Source organism: Macaca mulatta, chromosome 7 (assembly GCF_049350105.2).
Source record: "Macaca mulatta isolate MMU2019108-1 chromosome 7, T2T-MMU8v2.0, whole genome shotgun sequence".
NCBI classification, from domain to species: Eukaryota; Metazoa; Chordata; class Mammalia; order Primates; family Cercopithecidae; genus Macaca; species Macaca mulatta.
The window spans coordinates 7,021,453-7,046,389 of NC_133412.1; the positions used below are offsets into that span (position 1 = coordinate 7,021,453).

The window sequence follows — 24,937 nt, forward strand, 5'->3', positions numbered from 1 at the left end:
GGAGAATGGCGTGAACCCGGGAGGCGGAGCTTGCAGTGAGCTGAGATCAGGCCACTGCACTCCAGCCTGGGCGACAGAGCGAGACTCCGTCTCAAAAAAAAAAAAAAAAAAAAGAATGTTGAATATTGGCCCCCACTCTCTTCTGGCATGTAGAGTTTCTGCCGAGAGATCTGCTGTTAGTCTGATGGGCTTCCTTTTGTGGGTAACCTGACCTTTCTCTCTGGCTGCCCTTAACATTTTCTCCTTCATTTCAACTTTGGTGAATCTGACAATTATGTGTCTTGGAGTTGCTCTTCTCGAGGAGTATTTTTGTGGCGTTCTCTGTATTTTCTGAGTTTGAATGTTGGCCTGCCTTACTAGGTTGGGGAAGTTCTCCTGGATGATATCCTGAAGAGTGTTTTCCAACTTGGTTCCATTTTCCCCCTCACTTTCAGGCACCCCAGTCAGACGTAGATTTGGTCTTTTCACATAATCCCATACTCTTTGGAGGCTTTGTTCATTTCTTTTCCCTCTTTTTTCTCTAGATTTCTCTTCTCACTTCATTTCATTCATTTGATCTTCAGTCCCTGATACTCTTTCTGCCAGTTGATCGAGTCAGTTACTGAAGCTTGTGCATTTGTCACTTATTTCTCGTGTCATGGTTTTTATCTCTGTCAGTTCGTTTATGGCCTTCTCTGCATTGGTTATTCTAGTTATCCATTCATCCATTCTTTTTTCAAGATTTTTAGTTTCTTTGCGCTGGGTACATAGTTCCTCCTTTAGCTCTGAGAAGTTTGATGGACTGAAGCCTTATGCTCTCAACTCATCAAAGTCATTCTCTGTCCAGCTTTGATCCATTGCTGGTGACGAGCTGTGTTCCTTTGGAGGGGGAGATGCGCTCTTATTTTTTGAATTTCCAGCTTTTCTGCCCTGCTTTTCCCCCATCTTTGTGGTTTTATCTACCTTTGGTCTTTGATGATGGTGACATACTGATGGGGTTTTGATGTGGGTGTCCTTTCTGTTTGTTAGTTTTCCTTCTAACAGTCAGGACCCTCAGCTGTAGGTCTGTTGGAGATTGCTTGAGGTCCACTACAGACCCTGTTTGCCTGGGTATCAGCAGCGGAGGCTGCAGAAGATAGAATATTGTTGAACAGTGAGTGTTCCTGTCTGATTCTTGCTCTGGAAGCTTCGTCTCAGGGTACACTGTACCCCGCCGTGTGAGGTGTGGGGTGTCGGTCTGCTCCTCAGTTGAAAATGCAGAAATCACCTGTCTTCTGTGTTGCTCGCGCTGGGAACTGGAGACTGGAGCTGTTCCTATTCGGCCATCTTGCTCCGGGACCAACGAGGCACTGTTTTTTTAAGTGACTAAGCACACGTCCCTCTCCAGACACCACCCAGGGCTTGGCAATGAGGATGCTGGTGGGGGTTTAATATGGTCACACAGGAGCCAGAGAACTGACAAGGTTGACCGGGGCACAGGGGGCATGCTGAAGTATGGCTGGGACTACAGAAAATTCTAATTTCTAGTGGATGGTAATTTCTTGAGCATTATGAGGTTTGAAAAATACAACAGAAGTCTATATTATAATGTAGTGTCCTCTTATCCACAGGGATATGTTCCAAGACCCACAGTGGATGCTTGAAACCTTGGGTAGTAGTGAACCCTGTATATGTTTTCTCTTATACATACATACCTATGATAAAGTTTAATTTGTAAATTAGGCACAGTAAGAGATTAAGAGCAGTTACTAACAATAAAATAGGACAATCATAACCATATACTGTAATGAAAGTTATGTGAACGTGGTCTCTGTCACAAAACATCTTCTTGTCCTCGCCTATTTTCTGACTGTGGTTGACCACAGATAACTGAAACCACAGAAAGGAACACCACAGGCTGGGTGTGGTGGCTCATGCCTGTAATCCCAGCAATTTGGGAGGCTGAGCTGGGCAGATCATCTGAGGTCAGGAGTTCGAGACCATCCTGGCCAACAGGGTGAAACCCCAGCTCTACTAAAAATATAAAACTTAGCCAGGTGTGGTGGTGGGCACCTGTAATCCCATCTACCTGGGAGGCTGAGGTAGGAGAATGGTGTGAACCTGGGAGGCGGAGCTTGCAGTGAGCCAAGATCGCACCATTGCACTCCAGCCTGGGCGACAGAGCAAGACTCCATCTAAAAAAAAGAAAAGAAAAGAAAGCAATGCCACAGATGGGGTCGACTGTATGGTAATTACCGAAATGTGCCGGAGAAAAACATTATACTCACTTTAACCTTGACATACTGATTTCACCAAGACTACCTTTATCTTAAATGATAGCATAAAATAATGTGTTTGGAAAACAACTACACTATGAATATTAATAAAAAGATACTAAATGGCGAATTCTTGGCCATTTTCATTTACCACAGAAAGAAAAGGGGGCAAATATAGTTGGAAACAGATTAAACTCCATAGCTTCATAAGGTCCTTCAATGTAAAGATGAATAACTTCAACCTGAAGTGAAAAGCATCTGCCACGATCTTCTAAAATTACTGGGAATATAATTGACCAGCAGCCTCGGTGCTGAGACATAACACGCGCTCTCCATTGTTACCCTTTGCCCGAATATGTGGTCAGTGACTATCAGCGCATTGCGAGTGGAGGAAGGCAGGATCAGAGATGTCACCAATAGCAAACAGCAGCAGCAACACAGAATGATGGAGCCTCCCGCCACACTCTTCAAAGTGCTGCAGCCAAGAAGACAGAGAGAAGAAGGTGGTGTGGACCTGCAAAGGACAGACCCTGAATCAGTGCGACCCACCCTACCTGTGCCTCCAACCAAAACAGCGGATTCCCTCTCGCCACCCTACGCTGCCAGTCTGGAGTGAGGCTGATTGAGAAGAGAAGTTGTAAGTTGGAGGGAAAAAGTGTTAAGAGAGCCCATGAGTGCAGAAGCCCCGACTCCCACCAAGGATCTCAGCAGATGCAGGAAAGCCATGGGAGGCAGCGCTTCGGGTGTCTTCCCTATGGGCAGGAAGGAAAGGGGATGTGACTATAACCAAATTCCTGCTCCCACCAGCCCTCCAACTACCAGCCCTAACAGCTAAATCCAAGAACATTTTATCTGTCCTCACTGGAGTTGAAAGGTGTGAGGCGAGAGGTTGGGAAATTTCACCAGGAGTACATGGTGAATAACAGCTCTCTCACCCCAAAGACCCAGGATTTCATGAATTAGAGCAATAAATAATAATATAGATCTCCTCCCAGGTAATACCCAAAATGTAATGGAGCACCAACAGACCAATATCAACAGCAACAAGGTATAGACAAAAACGCCCAGGCTGTCCATCCTAGGGGCTGGCCTTCCTCTCAGAACCCCAGGCCAGGAGAGCAGGAAGAAGAGGGAGCACAGAGTCTGAAAGAGGCTGACACCTGCTGTTTCAGAGGAATTTAAAGCTCCACACGGAGCTGCCCAAATTAAGCAAAAGTAAGAGTGAAATAAATGGCAAGCCATTCCTGCAAACACACTGCAGGAGAACGGTAAACACAGGGTGGACCATGGTCTGTAAAGAAAAAGATTTCATTCTGCAGCAAAATATATAACTGAATCCATGCAGGAAAGTGCTCCAAAATGTTGTGAAAGAAGTTAGTAAGAAATTGATTTCAATAAAAAGAGCTAAAAGATAGAAAAGCAAAATGAAAGGTAAATTGCAGAGCTTTGGAAACAAATCGAAGAGCAAAAACTCATTTCAGAACAGGAAAAAAACAACAAACAAACAAACAAAACCAACCAAACTGTAAATAGCAGGAAACAGAATAGACGATGCCAAAAATAACAAAGCTATCATCACGGAGGAAGAATTTCAGATCTCCACCGGGAATAAGAGGAATAAAACACATTGCATATTCAAGCCAAAATGAGGGAAAAGACGGAGCATTCATTTTGCATAAATAAATATACCGTGTATGTGATGGCAGGAAATTAATTTCAGAAAGTAAATGTTATAACTCGTGAATTTGTAAAAATAACAAAGATAATTGCACTATGAAAATTAGGGAAGAGGGAAGATTACCACAAAATAAATGAATTGCCCATCCTATTAAACATCTTTCAATTTTCCCTCAATAGTAGTCAACAGATACTCTTCTGAATTGATAAATATTAAAGCATATCACACAGCGTTGTATAAGGAACCTGCAGAAAACCTAAAACCAAAAAGATAACTAATAATAGAGTTTGAAGTGAGAAGTGGAGAATTAATAGAAACTGTCAGGTTGATAAATCATGAACTATAGGTTGAATTATATTATGTAAAATTATATAGGTAACCACTTAACCACATAAAAGCAATAAATCTTTTATTTTAACTAAAGGATTGCACATATATCAGGAGGAGCAGGGAAATAAAATCCAAAAGAGAATGCAAAAGAAATGTCAATTTCAGATGTTGAAAAAATATTAAACCAAATATATCAGCAATATGTATTAAAAATATAAGTGCAGATCCAACATAAACCTAAAAAAAGTACCTCAAAAAAGTTAAACATAAAATTGAGTATAAAATAATAAGAAGTACATATTGATCTGTGTCTCCAGTTTCTGACACAGAGCTCCAAATACCCTTGTAATTTCCTGAGTGATGGGGCACTGGGAGCATCTTTTGTTCTAATATTGGTTGGGAGCATCTTTGACTGGTACGGAGTTCCTGGTATGGAGCTTCCAATCCCTTGGAATTTCCTGGGTGATAGGAGCATCTTTTGTTCTAATGAACTACTCTTGGTGGAATCCTAGATGAGGGCTGGTCACCTGAAAGACCAAGCCATGGTTAGAAGCTTGGAACTTTCAGCCCCACACCCCATCCTCTAGGGAGGAAAGAGGAGCTGGAGATTGAATCAATATTATCATTCATGCCTACATGATGAAGCCTCCTTAAATATTCCTAAGTACAGTTGCAGGAGCTTCAGGGTTGGGGAACACATTTGTGGTGCTCCTGGAGAGGCCATACCCACCCCCAACGTCTCTTTTCCTATTATAGTCTCTCCCATTTGGCTGTATTCTTTATAATAAGTGGATAAACATAGTAAAGTGTTCCCCTGTGTTCTCTGAGCTGTTCCACCAAATGACTGGATCTAAGAAGGGGGTCGTGGGAACCTTCGATTTATAGGCAAGTTGGACAGAAGCTGTGGGTGACCTGGAGACCCACCACTTGCAACTGGCATCTGGAGCGGGGCAGTCCTGGGAATTGAGCGCCTCCCCTGTGGGGCTGGCACTAACTCCAGTTAGTGTCAGAGTTGAGCTGAACGGTAGGACACCCAGCTGGTGCTGGAGAATGGGTTGGCGTGGGGAAAACCCACACATGTGGAGACGGGAGGTGTCGTGTGAACGTAAGAATGAACGAGGGAGGCATCTCAGCAAAACAAATCAGTGGGGCTGGTTTTAAAAGCAGATAAATGTGAATTCAAGGTAAATACTGAAAATAGAGTGCAAATCCGGTATTAATCGTTAAACGTCCTATGGTAAATGGAAGGATATTAAAGAGGAATGCTGCTGACAGGGAATGTGGCCCCGGCCAGGCCAGTGAGCAAAGCCGGGGGTGGAGCTCCCAGACACCTGCCCAGGTCGTTCTCAGAGAGGGATCCATTCACAGACGCTGATCATACAAACCCCTCAGAAACACCTCAGCACATTACAATATTAGAAATAGTACAAAAGGCTTAAAGCATGAGGTGATATAACTAGAAATTAATTTTTAAGTTAAAAAATGTGGACATTTTAAAATACTCAGCAAAGCTCAGTTCGGGCTGGTCTGAGTGCAGTGGGGTGTACAAGGAATTGATTACAAACAGTTACAGGTTTCTTTGCTCCTTTTCCATTTCCACTGCTGCTTCACCTGACTAGCCTTTATTTAAAAAGTCAGTTCAAAGAAGATACAACAATTCAACTTACAGAATATCCAGAAAATACAAATGAAAACATTGCATATTAAGACGTATGGACTGCTGTTAAGACTTTGATCAGAATAAAATACAGACCCGAAAATACTTATCTGATTAAATAAGAATAATTGGAAACACACGAATTAGGCATCTACTGAATAACTTAGAAAAACAACAAAATAAAAGCAGAAGAGAACCGGCTGGGCACGGTGACTCACGCTGGTAATTTCAGCACTTTGGGAGGCTGAGGTGGGTAGATCAACTGAGGTCAGGAGTTTGAGACCAGCCTGGCCAACATGGCGAAACCCTGTCTCTACTAAAAATACAAAAAAAAAAAAAAAATTTGCCGGGAGTGGTAGCGGGTGCCTGTAATCCCAGCTACTCAGGAGGCTGAGGCAGGAGAATTGCTTGAACCTGGGAGGTGGAGGTTTCAGTGAGCCAAGATGACGCCATTGCACTCCAGCTTGGGCAACAGTGTGAGACTTCCTCTCAAAAAAAAAAAAAAAAATAGTAAAAGGAAGGTATAACATGGCTGAATCTTGAGGACATCTTATTTCATGCTAAGTGAAATAAGTCAGTCACAAAAGGACAAATACTGTATGAACCCACTTGTATCAGGTACCTAGTCAAATTTATAAAGACCAAAAGGAGGCCAGGTGAGGTGGCTCAGGCCTGTAATCACAGCACTTTGGGAGGCTGAGGCAGGCAGATCACTTGAGGCCAGGAGTTTGAGACCAGCCTGGCCACCAACATGGTGAAATCCCATCTCTACTAAAAATACAAAAAAAATTAGCCGGGCTTGGTGGTGTGCACCTGTAATCCCAGCGACTCTGGAGGCTGAGGCACGAGAATCACTCGAACCCAGGAGGCAGACGTTGCAGTGAGCAGAGATTGCGCCACTGTATTCTAGCCTGGGTTACAGAATGAGACTGTCTCAAAAAAAGAAAAAAAAAAAAAAAAGACCAAAACGAGAATGATGGTTGCCAGGGGCTGGGGGAGGGCGAATGGGAGGCTGATGTTTGATAGAGACAGGGTTTCAATTTGGGAAGATGAAAAGAGTTCTGGGAATATGTGATTGTGAGAATTGTACAACAATGTGAATGTATTTAATGCCACTGAATGGTACACTTAAAACTAGTTAAAATGATAAATTTTACATTATGTATATGTTACCAAAATTTAAAAATATACAACTTTTTAAAAAGTAAAATAGAATGAAAATATTAATAATAAAAGCAGAAAACTAAGAATTACAAAACGCACCTGCAGAATTTGTTGATGGGAAGTATTAATCAGAAGGTGAACACACAGAACTCTAACACAGCAGCAGAGGAAATGGTAAGAAGGCCATTGGCAGGAAAAAAAGGAAATTTAGAAAGCAGTGCAAAATGCTACATGTGACGGCGGAGAGAAGACAAGAAAGAGTGTGGAACTGCAGCACTGCTGAAAGCGTGCACTCCCGAGGCGGGCTGTGTGCAGACACGGGGGGTGTCTCGCCACAAAGAGTTTAAGAAAGAGTCTGTGGGCCGCAGCCCCAGGGGCCATAACTTCGAGACCCCTTCCCCAACTCAAGACAAGCTATGGCATTAGAAGGTCAAACACAGATGGAGATGAAGTAAACAGTAATTAGAAAAGGAGCCATCCATGGTGAGGTCAGAAATACTCTGATGGACGGAAGGTCTACGGAGGCTGGGAAGGGTTTTAAACATAAAATTGAGTATAAAATAATAAGAAGTACATATTGATCTGTGTCTCCAGTTTCTGACACAGAGCTCCAAATACCCTTGTAATTTCCTGAGTGAAATTTGTGGGTTTCAATTTGTGCCACATAAAAAATGAAGGAATGAGAAAAAGTTAAATTATGTAAGAGTTACTTCCTGAGGTGTGCACCCCCGGAGGGCTCTGCTTAAAGCTTCTGTCAGTCATTTCTCCAACTCGCTGGGGTCCCCATGAGTGCACTGACCAGCTACATCTAACCCACCCGTGCTGCCTCAACTCGTTTGTCCCACAGGCTCCCAGGGCCAGGGGAAGGGCTAAACCGTGTCTTGGGCCCAGCACTGGCTGGAGAAGCACATGCAACAATGGTGGCTTCTGCTGCGCTGGCCCACTGCTGTCACCTGGGAGGGCTGGGTCAGCACAGGGGACCCCCCAAGACCCTGAAGACAGGTCCCCAGACTGCAAAGTCTAAGGGTCCAGTGTCTAAAAATATGAACCAGTAAAACTCATGGCAAGCTAAATCAATAGGCACAGGAGAAAGTAGAAATGCACACAATTACAAATGGAAAAAGGAGAAATAACCACAAATAGAGGAAAGAAAACACTTGAAGTGCCTATATTGCAAAACTATGCAACTATGTTAAAAAGTGGACGGAATATTATTTTTAAAATGTAACTAAAATGGACTCTAGAAGGGTTTGAGGACCTAACCTGAGGAGCAAAAATCCAGAAATATACCACAGCAGGCCCAGACAGCCCCACCTAGTTCTTCCACACTTAAGTGGAAAATAATTCAAAATCAATAGATGGTTGTAGAATAGAGAAGTTTTTGTTTTATAATATTTCTTTAAGTTAGCATAAAGTTAAATCAAATCTGGGCCAGGCGTGGTGGCTCATGCCTGTAATCCCAGCACTTTGGGAGGCTGAGGCGGGTGGATCACGAGGTCAGGAGATGGAGACCATCCTGGCTAACAGGATGAAAACCCGGTCTCCACTAAAAAATACAAAAAAATTAGCTCAGTGTGGTGGCATAGCCTGTAGTCCCAGCTCCTCGGGAGGCTGAGGCAGGAGAATGGCGTGAATCTGGGAGGCGGAGCTTGGAGTGAGCTGAGATCAGGCCACTGCACTCCAGCCTGGGTGACAGAGTGAGACTCCGTCTCAAAAAAAAAGTTAAATCTGGGCAAAAAACACATAAAAGCAAGCTGTAGAATGATGAATCTTAATTATAAATATTGAAAACCAAAATCATGGTACTAGTAAGTAAAGAACATCTCAGGAATACACTAATGATTTGGTCTTAAATATTCTATTAATGTAATTAAACATACTACTAGAGCAAAGGAAAAGACCTTCTGATAATCCTTCTGGACACTGAGAAGGCTTTGATAAAAATCTAACATCTATATTTTCCTCAGAGAGTCTTAATAGTTTGAGAACACACAGATACTTTTTTATTATGGCAAGGAAAATACATGTCTTCATACAAGTTAAACGTTGAGACATTACAACGTCCCACTGATGTCGAGAACAAGATAAGCATGCCACCTGAATCACTGACTCAACACTGATCTCAAATGCAACTAGATACAAGAAATAAGAGACACATTGGAAAGAAGTCAGAAGTAAATCTTAGAAACAAGTAGGAATCACAGTTTGTGGTTGATTATAACATTCATACATAAAAACCAACTACTTTCTTATACAATGGGATAAAATAGAAAATAAAGTGGAATAAATCATTCCATTGAAAATGGTAGCCAAATGATAAAACATCTGGAAATAAACAACTATAAATTCAAAGCACCTTCGTGAACAAAATCGTAAAACACTACTAAGTTATATAAAATTAGACTTAAACACAAGATTTCGTGCTGTTGAATAGGAAGACTCAATCTGTAAATTCACTGTGACTCTAATTGAAAAAAAGATTCATATGAGAGATTGAGTTGAAGGAAGTGTTGACTTGAAAATACTGATATGAGTATGAATAATGCTTTAGAAATTAAAGGCATTCATAGAGATAAATAGAACAGAAATAGAACCAAACACTTAAAGAAATTTAGTTTACAAATAAGGCTGCATTTTGAACAGCTGGGGAAAACACTATGACTGGATTTTAGAAATGCATTATTACATAGTTATTGATACAACTGACCACCATTTGGAAGAAAAAGTATGGATTTTTCCCTCATTTCCTGCAATAAATGAATTCCAGGGAGTCCGAAGGTAAACAAATAAAACCATAAAGTTTCAGAAGAAAATGTGAGTAAGTTTATTTATCATCTCAGAATGAGGAAGGCTTTTAAAAACTGGAAACAAATCCCACAACTGACAAAGAAAAATACTGATAAATTGACAACATAAATATTTAAACTCTATGCCAATAAATAAGGAAATCAATAAATAACATCCAAAGACAAATGATAAACAAAAATATTTTAAAGGCATAAGACAAAAATGTCCCGAAGTACATGAGCAAATTAATTAAGAAAAAGCCAAATAACCCATTTAGGAACTGGGTAAAATATATAAATGTATCCAGAGTAAAATTACAAAAAATTTGAAAAGATGTCCCATTTTATACACAATAAAATAAACCAAAATCAGAATAATATTCCTAAATATCATGTGTCACCAATTATATTGGGAAAAACATTAAGTTTGAAAATGCCCAGTGCTATTATAGAAAGTTGAGAAATTGGGCCTTTTATTGTACTCTTGATGGAGTTACATCCATTGATCAGTTTCTAGAAGATGATCTGGCAATATCTATCAAAATTTTAAATACATGTAACCTTAAACCCAGTAATTTCATTTCTAAGTTGGAATTCATACCAAGTTTTAGTCACAAAACAATGTCAAGATATATGTACAAGTATGCCAATTATAGATTTGTATATAAAAATAAAAACTGGAAATATCCATATGTTCGCCAGTAAAAGGCTATTCAAATAAATGATAGTCCACTGAGACAATGGAATGCTAAGCAGCTACTAGGAGGCATGAGGTAGATCTTTATGTGTTACTATGGGATGACCTCTAAGACAAAACCATGTGAAGAATGCAAGGTGCAGCGCACTTCACAGAGCGCTAGCGCTGGAAAGGGAAGGTCTCTTCATAACCCCCGTTCCTCCTCCTTTGGCCTCTTATCTTCTTTTCTTCCTTTCTAGAAATGCCCTTAGAAGCATCATTCGTGGTCCCCTCTGAGAGAGAAAACAGGGAGTATGGGAGCGTGTTGTTTTTAATACTTTTCTAACTATGCGCACATCTATTTCTTATTATTACTTTATTAAATGACAGAGTAGTTATTTGAGGGGCCAAAATATGCACAACTTTTGTTTGCATTTTATAGGTTCCTGTATAAAATACAAAACCAAAAAGGTTTCTTTTTAAAGCAAAACTGTGGAAGGGATCATTTTTGGGATAATGATAAGAAACGAAGCATTCCTTTTATGTATCAAAACGCTTCTTGTTTCTAAAGACACTGTAACAAGAAAAACAAAAACAAACACAAATGAAAATCTTGTGCATGGTTCATCCATAGCACGTGGATGGAGTGCCTGCTGAGGAAGATCCTACTCCAAAGCCGCCTGAGGCTGGAATGTCCTGATTCACCAACTTTCTCATAAGTGAGGTCTCTTCTCTTGTCACACACACAGGTACCTCACACTTAAACACACACACACCCCAAACACACACAAGCTTCCATCTTCCTCCACTGCAAAGTCATGTGCATTACCCAGAAATGAGTGGGCCAGATGGCTGGAAAAACACATACAATTTATTTAATTCTCAAAATCAAATCTTCCTCATGATGTTCCCATCTCAGGGATTAGAAGCAAATTAAAAATCTCTAGAGGCTCAGATGCCTTCTACAGTTTTGAGCTCTGAGCAGCTGTTGGATGGCACAATGGAACAGAAGAGGTCTTTCTTGGTGAATTACCCTCTGATCTCATTAAAGAATAAGAATGAGACCATCCAGGCTAACACGATGAAATCCTATCTCTACTAAAAATACAAAAAATTAGCCAGGCGCAGTGTCGGGCGTCTGTATTCCCAGCTACTGGGGGAGGCTGAGGCAGGAGAACGGCGTGAACCCAGGAGGTGGAGCTGGCAGTAAGCCAAGATCGTGCCACTGCACTCCAGCCTGGGTGACAATCTAAGGGAAGAGCTGCATCATCGCTTAGGTTTAAAAATGAAAGTTTCTCTTGTTTTCAAGTTGCCCACCTCCAGTGAATCCACCCAAGGACTCTGAGCCAGCTTTCGGGGCTGCAGCTGGGGTGGACGGGCTTGGAGCAGGCAGACTCCCAAAAGTCAGAACCCAGACTTGCTGGCTTGTCAGTCACTGAGGGTCTGCCAGTTCTTCCCTGCTGCCTGCCACTGGCCAGGTATCCAGAGAAGGGATGGGCCACACCATCCCCTCCCTGGCGCCTGCCATACTGGGGACCAGAAGAGTTCCCAGCCCCTACTTCCTAGCCCTGACACATGCAGAAAAGGCCTAGGAATATGTTCATTTTATGTTGTGCATTTGTAGGCACACACACATTTCTAAGACTAATTAAGTCCAGTGCATGTGAATCAGCTAACACATTGTTGTTTTTAAAGCCTGCATAAATGGCTTCACTTAGCTTTAGCTATTCTTTTGGGCTGTTAATTCTACTAGAACTCTATTTGTCCTGTGGGTTCTGCAGAATAGAACAGATTTGCTCAACTCCTCAGTCTCTGAGAGCAGCACCTAGGAGTTACCTGGGGTCCACCAGAGACACTCATGGGGCCTGGCCCTTGTACAGAATAAACAGAAACCTGTGTCCCTTTCATTTCCTTGACAGGGTAGGTTTGCGGAAGTCAGGAAGGCTGGTAAAAAGATCCTTAGTAAGACCAACATTGTCTTTTATTATTATTTTTTTTTAACGTACGAACAGCATAAAGCTGCTTCTGTCTACCAACTGTCTCTGATAGAAAAAAATAACTTGAAGAAAAGCTAACAGAGTGTTTTAGTTTTAGTTTTTTGTTTTCCTTCCACCAGTAAATTATTGGAATGGATTTAGTGAGTCTGGTTTATTTTAGCTTCAATCTAGGTTTGTACACAAGCAAAAAGCAAATGTTGAATTTTCAGGTAGGCCTTCATGGCAAGTGGCATGCAGACATGCAAAACCAACTGTCCCGGGGTGAGGAGCCACTGGGAGCTCTCTGAAGGGCTTTCCAGGCAGTGGGCTAATGGGCAAAATGACTTCTCAGTGGCCCTGCTGACCGACAGTGCGGATGTGCCAAGGGGATCATCAGCCCACCTGAGCGTATTAAACTGAGTGCTGAGATCCTACTACCTAAAGTAATGAGGAAACCGTGAGCGACACGACTGACAGCCAGAAGGGAACATCGGAGTTGTGGCGTTTAATGTTGTCCTGGATTAGCACCCCAAAATCTCACCAAGCCAAAGGCCTTGCCCATCTGTGAGTTTTCCACATGTACAGAACCAGGCGTGGTTACGCAAAGTCTTTGGACACGGCCTCCACGAAGTTGGGAGCCGACATCAGGATGCCGATGGTGCAGATGATGGTGAAGACCGAGAAGGCCATGAGGCACAGGCGGTCCACCACGCAGGCGGCGAACTTCCACTCGCTGCAGACCGCCTCGCTTTCGTCCTGGCAGCGAAAGCGGTTGGCGATGTAGCGGACCTCCTCCAGGATCTTGGCCAGGTCCGGGTCCCCCTCGGGGGGCTGCCCACCGTGCAGGAGGTGCTCGTCGTGCGTGGGGGAGCAGGCCATGCGGCCGCACACCACCCCGGAGTCGGGGGTCGGGGCGCAATGCATGCCGTCCAGGCCGCGGAAGCCGATGTACAGCAGGTTCCCGTTGCTGGCGGGCGGCGGCGCCACGGCGCTCATCTCCACGCTGGCCAGGCTGCAGCGGCGCTGCTTGTGCTGGCAGGCCGGGCGCACCTTATCCTCTCCCGGCCTCTTCATGCGCAGGAACCACGCGCACCAGTTCAGAAGGATGACTCTGGTCTGGGGAGACAACAGAACGTTAGGAGCGGCCCCGAGGCAGGCTTCGGCTGATCCCAACAGCAGTGAGATCCTACAATACAAGCCCTGCTTCACTGGTCCTGGGAGTAGCAGGCTCCACTGCCTCCCAGATGATTTTAGCAGGCAAACAGTGCCTGCTCATGACAAGCAGTTGAGTTCAAAGTGAGGCGAGACTAAAACTGATGCACCCTGGGAAGAAGCTAAATTGTTCTCCGGGGCAGGCACACTGCAATCTCAGGGAAGACAGCCTCGTGGAAGGGGAACGCTATGTGAGCTGTGTCAAGAGGGAAAGTCGATTTCCCTCTCTGATCCTTCCTCATCTGTAACCTGGGGACCTTCAGACCTAACTCTGGCTCCCACACTACCTGTTAGGTGCCCTGGAAGGCCACTGCAAATAGGCAAAGAGTGCCTGGGCGGCTGTAAATGTTCAAAGGCAACCCCAGGACATCCATGAGACACCAGGTGAACTTGAAGCTTGAAGCAGTTCAGGCTTCCGACATCAGATTACCACATCTCTTGTGATGATGTGAACACTTTGCAAAGCTGTTTTTCAAAGTACCCTGATAAAAAGCAAACACCAAGGAACTTCCTGTGAAACAGAAACTAGGTTAGTGGTCTCCAATCTGATCCCAAGATTTGAGAGGCGGTGCTGTGCCCCAGAGGTGCTACATTGTTAAGGCATGAAAACTTATTAAAGTCTTTTGATCTATTTAAAGGCAGCCTTGGGTATTATTTCTCTTGGCCAGGGGCTCTGTGAAAAATTTCCTGAGACACTAAAGTGCTGTGAACCAAGGAAGTTTTGGAACCTCTAACCTAACTCAGTGGGCTTCAATGAAGACTGAATAAGATGATGTCTGGGAGAGTACTTTGAAAAGTGGAAGGTGGAAGTTGGCAAACTTTCTGTAAAGGGCCAGGCAACTACTCACTTCTGCTGATGTAGCACACGTTGAAGGCATCAAATGGATGGGCATGTTTTCTAAAATAACTTACTTACAAAAACACTTGGTGGACTGGATTTGGCCACCCAGGCCATAGTTTGCTAACTTCCGGTCTAAAGTGTGTCCTAGAGTGCACGAAAGAAGCTGGAGAAAAATCACCCCATGGAGTTCATCCTGGTTTTGCCTCTCATGAAAAGGAGAGAGACATCCAAAGCCTCAATCCAGGTAAAGAAGCATTCTTGCAAGCCCATCCAGGTAAGTGTGTGAAAAATGGGCCCTTTCCCTGAAATTATCCAGATCCTGATTTCATTTACATTTTGTTTTATGATTGTGGGGAAATTCCATCAGTAACCTAGCAGGTAGATTTCCTATCTTTAGGAAATATACAGATAGTAAATTGTGCAGTTCGTATCTACAGAGCTTTCATTCCTGGTAATCTCTTTATAACATCTTATCAAAGATAACAGCAACAAACAGGTTTGGGGACAAGAACAGGGAAGCATGCAGTTTCATTGCAGCTATAAAAATAACCCTTCGTTTCCCATTGTACTTGACAAGCAGGCGGCACTCTGCATGTCCTGGAAAGGTTGGGTCTGCTGACCTCAGAGGGTTTTTTATGATCAGTAAGGAGCAGGGACATATGGCCCCATGTGAAACCTTGGGTGAGCTGGGCCCTCCATACGAGGCTCATGAGACAAGTCATCTCACTTGGGCCTTTCAGGGTCCTGTGAAAGGAGTATAATCCCCCCACTTTATAGACCAACAAACTGAGGTTCAAAGAGGCTAATAAACTGGCCCAAGGACATACAATGAGTAAGTAAGTGGTTATGTCACTTCACATGTTTAGCCTTTCCCAGCCTCATCTGTCAAAGGGTCTACAAGATTCTCTTCAAAACTTGTGTAACCCCACCCCTCTGGGAAGGCACCAGAAAGCCTGAGCCAGCTCTCTCGGGGGCTGCAGGGCAGTGAGTGTGCCTGCATGCACTGGCAGCTGTGCACATGGGGAGCGAGCAGCACCAGGCACTTCTCCCTCCATGCAGGGTCTACACGTCCCCCAGTGCACATCTCAAGCTCATACGATACACACTGCCAAGTCTACTTTGAATTCCATGGCCTGAATCATTAGCTTTCAAAGCCAAAGCATTTAAAAGATAAAATTATCCTCTTGGCACTCCTCAAACTGTGCTCTTGACCTCTTCTGTTAGGTTACAGTTTTGTTTCTGGCTGTGCAAATGTCACATAATGCCACCGCACCCGGCAGTATCTTCTTCATGGCAACAGATCATAATAAAAGTCCCTCGGAGGCTGTTTGTGTTTCACATACACATGGAATGAAGGAAAAATGCAGTGTGCTATATAAAGCGAGAGAAATGCATAAGCTTCATCTTTCATTTGCAGCCAACTGGTTTTAATAAGCTTTTATGCTGAGAGGTGAATAATTAGCATATGTTCTTAATTAAGATTGTTCTAGAGCAGTAGAGTGCTACAGGTCATTAAAAATGGTTTCGTGTCTCAATGTCTTAATTTTCTTATCTTCTCATCAGTCAAAATATAAGAAATGAGAATAGGTGTTTAGATTTTTGTATTTGCATAAATAAATACTGGAAGGAAAAAGAAGGAATTCATTACAATGGTTATATACCAATCGGTATTGGTGGTAGATGCAGGGTAAGGGGAAGGAATGGGAGCAGGATTTCCTTATGTATAATTTTAATTTTATTTAGACTTTAGAAACAGGTAAATGTATTACCTGCTTCAAACGGATGGATAGGTAGAAAGAGCAGTAAACCAGCAAGCCCCCAGCTCTCAGGCCTCCCACCTCTGGCCTTGCATTTTCTTAAGTGTGTCAGGGTTATAAGGAAATCAGACAAAAATACAGGTGAATGTGTGCAAATGTACTCCGGTGTTTTAAGCCGGGGGGGGGGGCTTCACAAAACAAGCCTCAGGGAACATAGTGATGTGGTCTGTGTGTGCGATGTCACCATGTAGGCTGAGCTCACATTACTGCTGGTGTAATGAGCTACAAGTGAGTCCTTTTTTTTTTTTTTTTTTTTAAGAGATGGGGTTTTGCTCTGTCACCCGGGCTGGAGGGCAATGACATCATCATAGCTCACTGGAGCCTGGAGCTCCTGGGCTCACATGATGCTCCCACCTCAGCCTCCCAGGTAGCTGGGACTACAGGCACACACCACTATGAGAGGCTTACAAGTAAGTCTTCACTAAAGAGTGTATAAGGGGAATGGGCCATGCAGGTGCAACTCTGAGAAGAAACTAATTTTGTAAAGCATTTCTTAAGAAGTAGTCTTTGCTAAGTGAGCATTCAGGTAACTAAACTACTGCACAATGAAATGTTTCAGGAGGCCCAGCAATCCCCTATTCCTGGAGCGTCACCTGATGGCATCTCACCCCTACAGCTGCTTTTAGCTTGCTGTTGATTCCTAGATTCCCTTCTGAACTGGGACACAAGTGCTCTCCAAAGACAGGCTGCTTTTGGGATGTGAGGGCCTTTTTAGCTCCCCAAATCCTTAGGCCAGGCTCTCTAGACAGGAGGACAGGGAAGATTTACAAAGCCCACATGAAGCGGGGAAGCAGCTCAGGCCCTCCCTAGGTCCTCATCAAGGTTTCCTGACTGCCAGGCGAGGGTGGATGCAGAGCTCCGGACACCAGACCCTGCAGGAGAGGATCCCTGGGTGGGCGAGCATCTGCAGACGTGGCTGGGCACGGTGCCAGCAGCTGGGGCAGGACTGATATGGCCCAGGCTAAGCTGACAGGCTGTGGGATGCAATCCTTTGTTTTCATGCATTTCCTTTTATCCCGTCCCCCTTCCCCACTGGTGACAATTAGTCTTTGTTTTATAGACTTCTGGTTGGATGATATCCCTATATGTACTGAACGTACGGATTTGTACATGGCTCGTTCTGTTTCTTACTCTTTTTGCTCCTCATTCTGTTGTGAAGCCTCAACCACACTGCTACACGTCTGTCTCATCTGTTGCTTCCAACTGCAGCACAGTGCTTGACAGCATGCATCAAAAAAACTACCTTCTCAAAACACCGTGCTGATAGAACACACAGGGCAGTTAGTTTGAGAGCCTTACTCCACAGCGTCACATTAGACAGCAGTGCCACAGGGCATCCGAGAATACGCGCACCATGACTGCACGCTACGCAAAGACACGTCAACGGGTGACGAAATACAAACACAAAGCTATTTCTGGCTGGGCACGATGGCTCACGCCTGTAAATCCCAGCATTTTGGGAGGCTGACGTGGGCAGATCACGAGGTCAGGAGTTCGAGACCAGCCGGGCCAACATAGTGAAACCCCATCTCTACCAAAAATACAAAAAAAAAATTGGCCAGGTGTGGTGGCATGTGCCTGTAGTCCCAGCTATTTGGGAGGCTGAGGCAGGAGAATCGCTTGAACCCAGGAGGTACAAGTTGCAGTGAGCCGAGATTACGCCACACTGCACTCCAGCCTGGGTGACAAAGTGAGATTCTGTCTCAAAAAACAAACAACCCAAAGCTATTTCTTTAGGAATGCCCGTTTTTTGTGCAATTTTTGAAATAGATAAACCCTAGGAGGAGCCTCCTTTAGGGAGGGGCTCCGACTCTGTCAGGGGTGGGAGGAACATACCCACTTGGGCATCTTGCCCCCGTCGGGGTCGTGGTGGTGGTACTGCAGCACGATCACCGTCACCACCACCGAGAGGCCCACGATGATCATGGTGCTGGCGAAGTACTGGGCTGTGGAGAGAACAGATGCAGGGTGAGACGCGGCGCTCCTGCGGCACTGAACGTCACAGGACAGGCACACCCTGACCAGGTTCTCTGACCGTCAGGGCCTCAGGATGCAGTGATGCCACGGGCGGGGCAGACGGCCTCCTGTCACCAGCCAGGCCTGCAGCCCACATTCTGGGTGCGCAAAACCAGCCAGCGTGGTCTGACTTCCCACCCACGGAGTGGCCTTCCCTCACTTCACTGCACTTCCATGCCCTCTGGCCTCCCTGTCAGCCAATAAGAGCTAGCATCGCCTGACAGGATGGTGATAAGGTGGTTCCTGTGAGTAAATACTGGATGTCAGGGCATGGGAGCCATCCAGTGTTTATGATGCAGGCCTCTACTGTGCTCCAGGGGCACAATGAGGGCAAACCTGCACACCACCTGGCTGCCAACTGTCCAGCCTGAGGAAGGGGTCAGTGGCAGGGACTTTTCAAGACGAGAACTTCAGTCTCAGCTTTGGCTCTAATGGGCCATGCGTGTCCTTCCACCTGGGCCCACGTGAGAAGCAGCATGGAGCATCTGAGTGCTTCCACCCTGGTCCACTAGCTACTGGTTGTGAGTTTGGAGTGAATGCTCAGCCTCTTTGGGCCTCAGCTCTTCAACGGGGGTGGTGCAAAGGATGACGTTTGCGTCTCCCAACAAAGTTCATGTGTTAAAACCCTAGTCCTAACTGGGATGGTATCTGGAGGTGGGGCTTTGGGACGTATGAAGATTGTGATTTATAGTAAGAAATATGTATTTGGTCTTCCATTTCCTGGCACACAGCTCCTAAAACCTTTGAATCTCTGAAGTCATCAGTGTCTTTTTATATGCTAATAAGATGACTTATGGCTGAAGTTCCTGGATACCCTCAGGATGGGGTTTGGTTGCCAGGGGAACCAGTCAAGTAATTAGAGAGTTGGAACCTTCAAGCCCTGTCCCCTCTCCCAACCCTTGACCCCTGGGGAGGAAAGACGTACTGGGGGGTTGAGTTGGTCACCAGTGGCCAGTGATGTAATCAATCATTCCGACGTAGTGAAGCCTCCATAAAAACCCAAAAGAATGGAGTTCTTTGGAGACCTTCCCAGTGCTGAACACGTGGAGGTGTCTGGAGGGTGATGTGCCCAGAGAGGGCATGGAAGTTCCATGCCCCTTCTCAAATACCTTGCCCTGTGCATTTCTTTCATCTGATTGTTCATCTGTACTTTATAATTAGTGAATAAGTATAAGTAAAGTGTTTCCCCGAGTTTACTAGAGTGAGCCACTCTAGTAAATGGCTGAACTCAAAGATGTGCTTTTGGGAACTCCCTGATTTATAGAGTTGGTCAGAAGCATGAGAAGCCGGAAGTTCTAACTGGCATCTCAAGTGGAAATGATCTTGTGAGCCTTAATCTGTGAGTGCTGTGCTAACTCCAGGTGGCGTCAGGACTGAAGTGAACTAACTGTAGGACACCCAGCTGGTTTCCAAGAATTGGTCGATGTGGGAGAAACGCCCCCCTTTGATGTGAGAAGTGTTGTGTAAGTAGAGAAATGGTGAGTGATTTTCTCAGGGTCCTTGAAGAGGTCCTGAGGGTGCAGCCCTCATGGATGGGATTAGAGTCCTTCATGAAAAGAGGCTAAAGAGCTAATTCACTCTTTTTGTCACGTGAGGCCACAACGAGAAGAGGGTCATCTGTAAACCAGGGAGTGGTCCCTCACCCGAGCCCTGCTGGCACCCTTATCTAGGACTTGCAGCCTTGCAGAACTGTGAGAAATAAATGTCTGTTGTTCAGGCCCCCAGTCTACAGCAATTTGTTATGGTAGCCTCCATTAAAATAGAAACCCCTTCCTTGCAGCACTTGTGCAGTGATGAGCAATTACACAGGCCAAGATGTCTAGGAGAAAGGAGGTGGCGTTCTTTAGTGGGCAGCTCTGATTATTAAACCTTTGGTGTGGCTGTCTGCTCAAGAGACTGAGCTCTAAGCAGCAAGCATCAGGGTGCAGGAGGCTAAGCGTTCAGCTAGCCCTCACTGGTCCTCACGCCGGGACGGAACTCGCTGTCTTCCTACAAAGACCAAGAGGTACCTGGGAGGAGCTTTGCCAGAGGTGGAAGTTCAAGACCTAAAGTTAGCGTCAGGGCTCCTGAGAAAAGGAAGGAGGCTGGAGCAAACCATGACCCTTATGAGCTGAATTGTGCTTCCCCCTAGAATTCACATGTTGAAGCCCTAACCCCTAGTGCCCTAGGATGTGACTGGACTTGGAAATAGTGTCCCTAAGGAGGTAATTAAGTACCATTAGGTCAAGTCCTAATCCAGTCTGACTGGTGTTCTTTTAATGAAGAGGAAATGTAAACACACAGAGAGATACCAGGGATGCAGGTGCACAGAGGAACTACCAGGGGAGGACAAAGCATGGTGAAAGTGGTTGTCTGCAAGCCCGGGGGAGACGTCTCAGGAGGAACTACCAGGGGAGGACAAAGCATGGTGAAAGTGGTTGTCTGCAAGCCCGGGGGAGACGTCTCAGGATACACCATCCCTGATGGCCCCTTGGTCTTGGACTTTCAGCAGTGCAACTGTGAGAAAAGAAATTTCTGTGATTTAAGCCCCCAAGTATTTTGTCATGGCAGCCTGAGCAGACCAACCACCTATGGAGAGAGGGGGGTCAAAGGATTGCCCAGACTGAAATTCCATCAACAGGGAAGCAAAGCTGATGTCCCTGGGGCCACTAGCATCCCATCTTTCTAGATGTGGGCTATGCACCAACCAAGCCTTTCCCAGCAGGTAATCAGTCCAGAGAGGGCCTGACAACTGTCCCAGGAGGGGTGGCTGCAAATCTCTGCTGAAAGCAGTATGCTGGAAGGTAGAAAGAATGGAGTCAGAACCGGGTGGAGAGGTGGTTCTTCCCTGTCTGATGGTATCAAGAGAAAAATGATACCCACAAAGGCTTTTCATACCAACAGTTTCTCTGGCCAAAATACTGCACATACAGGGAGTTCCCCAAAGAAGGGCCTTGGCTGCTTGGTTCCCAAAGCCTGGGGGTATCCAGGTAGGGCTCTCCCTCTAGCCCACCCCCAGGCAGACACACAGCGAGGGTCCTCAAACAGCGGGCCAGCAGGTGTAATGCGTCTGTATACCTCCTTCCGACCTTCACTGCCCAATGGGAGTGGAGACTCTGGTTTTTGTTGTCCCTCCTTGGGCAGAGGGTCATGCCTTATACCTGTGCAAAATATATTTCTCTCATTCATATTTCCCTAAACACTTTTATTTTATACAGAAACATTGAGTTATCTCAGGACACAATAAACGTGTGCTTCTCCCATTTTAACAAAGGCTTTTTGGGTAAACAACATCTTAAGCTAAGATGATGCATCTCTAATGATAAAATATCTGGCTTCAAAGCAAGCATGAGGAGGAGAATTATGAGGGGAAGGGAGGCATTTCTGCAAGTTAAAAGTCAAACCTCACAGCTGAATATCCCCTTCCCCTTACTTGGGCCCAGGTGACTCTGAATAGTTATAGCAAATCATCACCTTCCAGAGAAAATGGGGGCAGTGCAGCCCTATTTCTTCTCGTTTCATCTGCTGGGAAATCCTGGGCACACCCTAACCCCATATCTCTGAGAGAGGAGCCCGACTCTTGCCTTACCTATCAATGGTACTGAATCAGATGTTGCGGGCATGATCTCAGCCACGAGCAGCATGAAGACAGTGAGAGAGAGTAAGACTGTTATCCCTAAAACATAAACACACAGCGGTTCCTCAGACAAAACAGACAAGAACGCCTCAATTCTATCCAACGAGGGCTCCTAACCTGACACTCAAAGAACGAGGGATGGTGGTGCTGGGGGATGCTGTGGAATGCATGTTTTGGGCGTGTGCATTTTCCAGGGGACATTCTATGCCACTTACCAGAGTCCCAAAGGAGTCTCTTATGGAGACAAGTTTAGGACCCAGAATTTTAAAAGCATCAACACAAACTGAAAAATTTAACTTAGCACAATTATCTCTCATATTTTTTGTAAACTATTATTGAGAAATAGCTTCACGTAGCAGGAAAAAGAAAATATGCAGTCAGGAGACCTGGTTTCAGGTCTTAAGTTTGCTACTCAGCTAGCTATGTGACCTTAGATATAACATTCAACCTTTCTAAGCCTCATACTCAGAAGACATGGGTTTGGGAATAATTTCTACTATGTGCTACATCTGATGTTTAGTAACTCTTTAAGATATTGAGAAACTCATCCCACCATTCGAAATCTTGGTTTTCTTAGCTTCGTATGGGGGTGATCATAAGAATTACGCTGTGTACTGCACCATACAAATGCAAGCTGATACTAAGCTAAATTGTTCCCTTGATGACCAGTCGCCATCAAGGAACAGGTGGGGTGGCAGGAGGGAAGAAAGCACAGGCTCCTTAAGGCAGATTGGAGCTGGCCCCTCCCCGTGCATCCCCCCTATCCTCTGAGGGTCCTCCAGTATTCTCAGGATCACACAGCCGTCCAGCACGGAGCCCGAGTCAGGGACCTCCGGTGTCCTGGAGCCACCCCGGGCTAGGAGGTCTGTGTGCGATGAGCCAGGTAATCTCCGGGAACCCTGATGGAGTCCTGAGCTGTCTGCTGTGAGCCCTCCAGAGCTGACCTCAGCAGAGGGGCCTCCAGTCTCAGAGACCCGGGTGCTTACCCAGGGAAATCTTCTCCCCGGAATCTGCAGGAAGCAGGAACACCAGCAGGGCAAGGGCAGAGATGAGCACACAGGGGATCAGCAGGTTGAGGCCGTAGTAGAGGGTCCTGCGGCGCATGGTCACTGTGAAGGTGACATCGGGGTAGGGCTCTTTGCAGCACTCATAGAACTTTTCACTCCTCTTGCCGGGAATTCCTCCATAGGGAGGAGGAGAGAAGGAGCCATTGTTAGAATACAATAAATTACCCTGTTTATTTCAATGTGTATACCACACACAAGCATAGCCCTAAAGTTTGCAAAGTGCTAAAAAAAAAAAGGGGGGGTGTAATTAGCTTGAATAAAACCTGCTGATTTACTATAGCGTTAAGAGTATTTTAGTGATAGTTGGCCAAATTGGTAGATATTCTTTTGGTGGATTGGAAACACATGATTATAATAATATATTACCAATTTTACAGTTATAAATATAATCATTGTTTTTCTATTTAAAATAATCAAATATAGGTTCCCATCAACTGAAGTTTGCCGTTCAACTTGCTTTTAGAAATGGAGTGGATCTGAATAACGTAGAGATATCTATCCTCACACTGCTTTGTTTAAATGCACTCTCACTACAAGTGCCAGTTCCTCTTGGAAAGCATGGCATATCCTAATTGTTTTCTGTTTCTCCTCCTATAGCTCTCACTAAATAATGGAGACTACTGCAAAACTCAATAAATACTCACACCGAAAAGGACAGTGGAAAATCCCAAACTTTTAAAGCCTGCCCAGGAATAGAAAAGCTTTCTTCCAGGCTGTCAGTCTCATGGCTTACCCACTAGGTCCCATTCTCCACTGGGGATATAGCCACTGATATCTGCCTCCTGCATCTGCAGATCCAAGGACCAGCCTCCATAAGACCAGGATCCAAACTTCAGTTTGCAATGCTGCACATCAAAGGGAAACCAGCGCACGTCGATGTAGCAGGAACTCTTGAATATGCCTGTGTGGGTGACGGAAACAGAAGACTGAAACGAAAGCTGATCGAGACGCGCTCAAAATACGCCACAGTTCCTTCAGCCGGTTCCGCCCTCTGCACTGCAGCTAACGCAGTCCAGAGCAAACTGAAGCTGTCTCTTTATTTAATTGCAAAATCTTTAAAACAGAATCTCAGCTCAGCTTCACTGTCTTTTAAAATCCAAACGTAACACTGACATGCTCTGTCAAAAACTGTTTTGTGGGCTTTTTGTGCAAAAAGTTAGCTCTATAATCTTGCATTTACCATGAGCATCTTCAGACTCTAAATAATAAAAGTAAAGAATGCAAAATATCTCAGAGAAGTTGATAACAATGATGATGAGGTTAGAAATAGAATCTAAAAGGTGTGTGGGTGTTGTGTGGGGTGAGGTGGGCATTTTCTTTAGGTTAAAAATTGGAAGAACACATGATTATCGAGAAATATAATCTAGAATTCTGGTTAAAGCTAGAATTTTAACTAATTTAAATTCTAGACCAAGAACAGAACAAGCTGGGCACCGTGTCTCATGCCCATAATCCCAGTGACTCAGGACACTGAGGTGGGAGGGTCACTTGAGACTAGGAATTTGAGACCAGACTGGGCAACACAGTGAGACATCTCTAATAAAAAAATTAGCTGGGTGAGGTGGTGCATGTCTGTAGTCCCAGCCAGTCAGGAGGCTAAGGCAGGAGCATTGCCTGAACCCAGGAGTTTGAGGCTAAAGTGAAGCGAGCTATGATCGAGCCCCTGCACTCCAGCCTGGGGAACACACCTAGAATCTGAAAGAAAAAAAGTTAAAAAATAAAAACAAACAGATAAGTTTAAGCTGAAGAGATGGTGCTTGAAGGAAGAGTTTCCACTGAAAAGAGCTATTCCAGGCTAGGACAGGTTGGAAGTGGATTTCCCAGAGGGCCATGGGGAGGAAACCAGAAGAGGCCACTCCAGTTATTT

General features: G+C 44.8%; 1 protein-coding gene across 3 annotated transcripts in view; it reads right to left on the reverse strand.

Moving 5' to 3' along the window:
- Nucleotides 1-9,863: 9,863 nt before the first annotated feature.
- CHRNA7 (cholinergic receptor nicotinic alpha 7 subunit) overlaps nt 9,864-24,937 on the reverse strand; it is a 143,782-nt gene continuing 128,708 nt past the window's right edge. The window contains exons 6-11 of one of the 3 annotated variants that reach the window (XR_001445798.3): nt 23,804-23,971; nt 22,990-23,184; nt 21,956-22,042; nt 18,208-18,317; nt 13,043-13,617; nt 9,864-10,818 (exon numbers count right to left, since the gene is read on the reverse strand). Coding sequence is in view for 2 of the 3 variants with exons in the window: in NM_001032883.1 (NP_001028055.1) it covers nt 13,099-13,617; nt 18,208-18,317; nt 21,956-22,042; nt 22,990-23,184; nt 23,804-23,971 (1,079 nt within the window). In the remaining variant the exon portion in view is untranslated. 3 annotated transcript variants of the gene reach the window in all.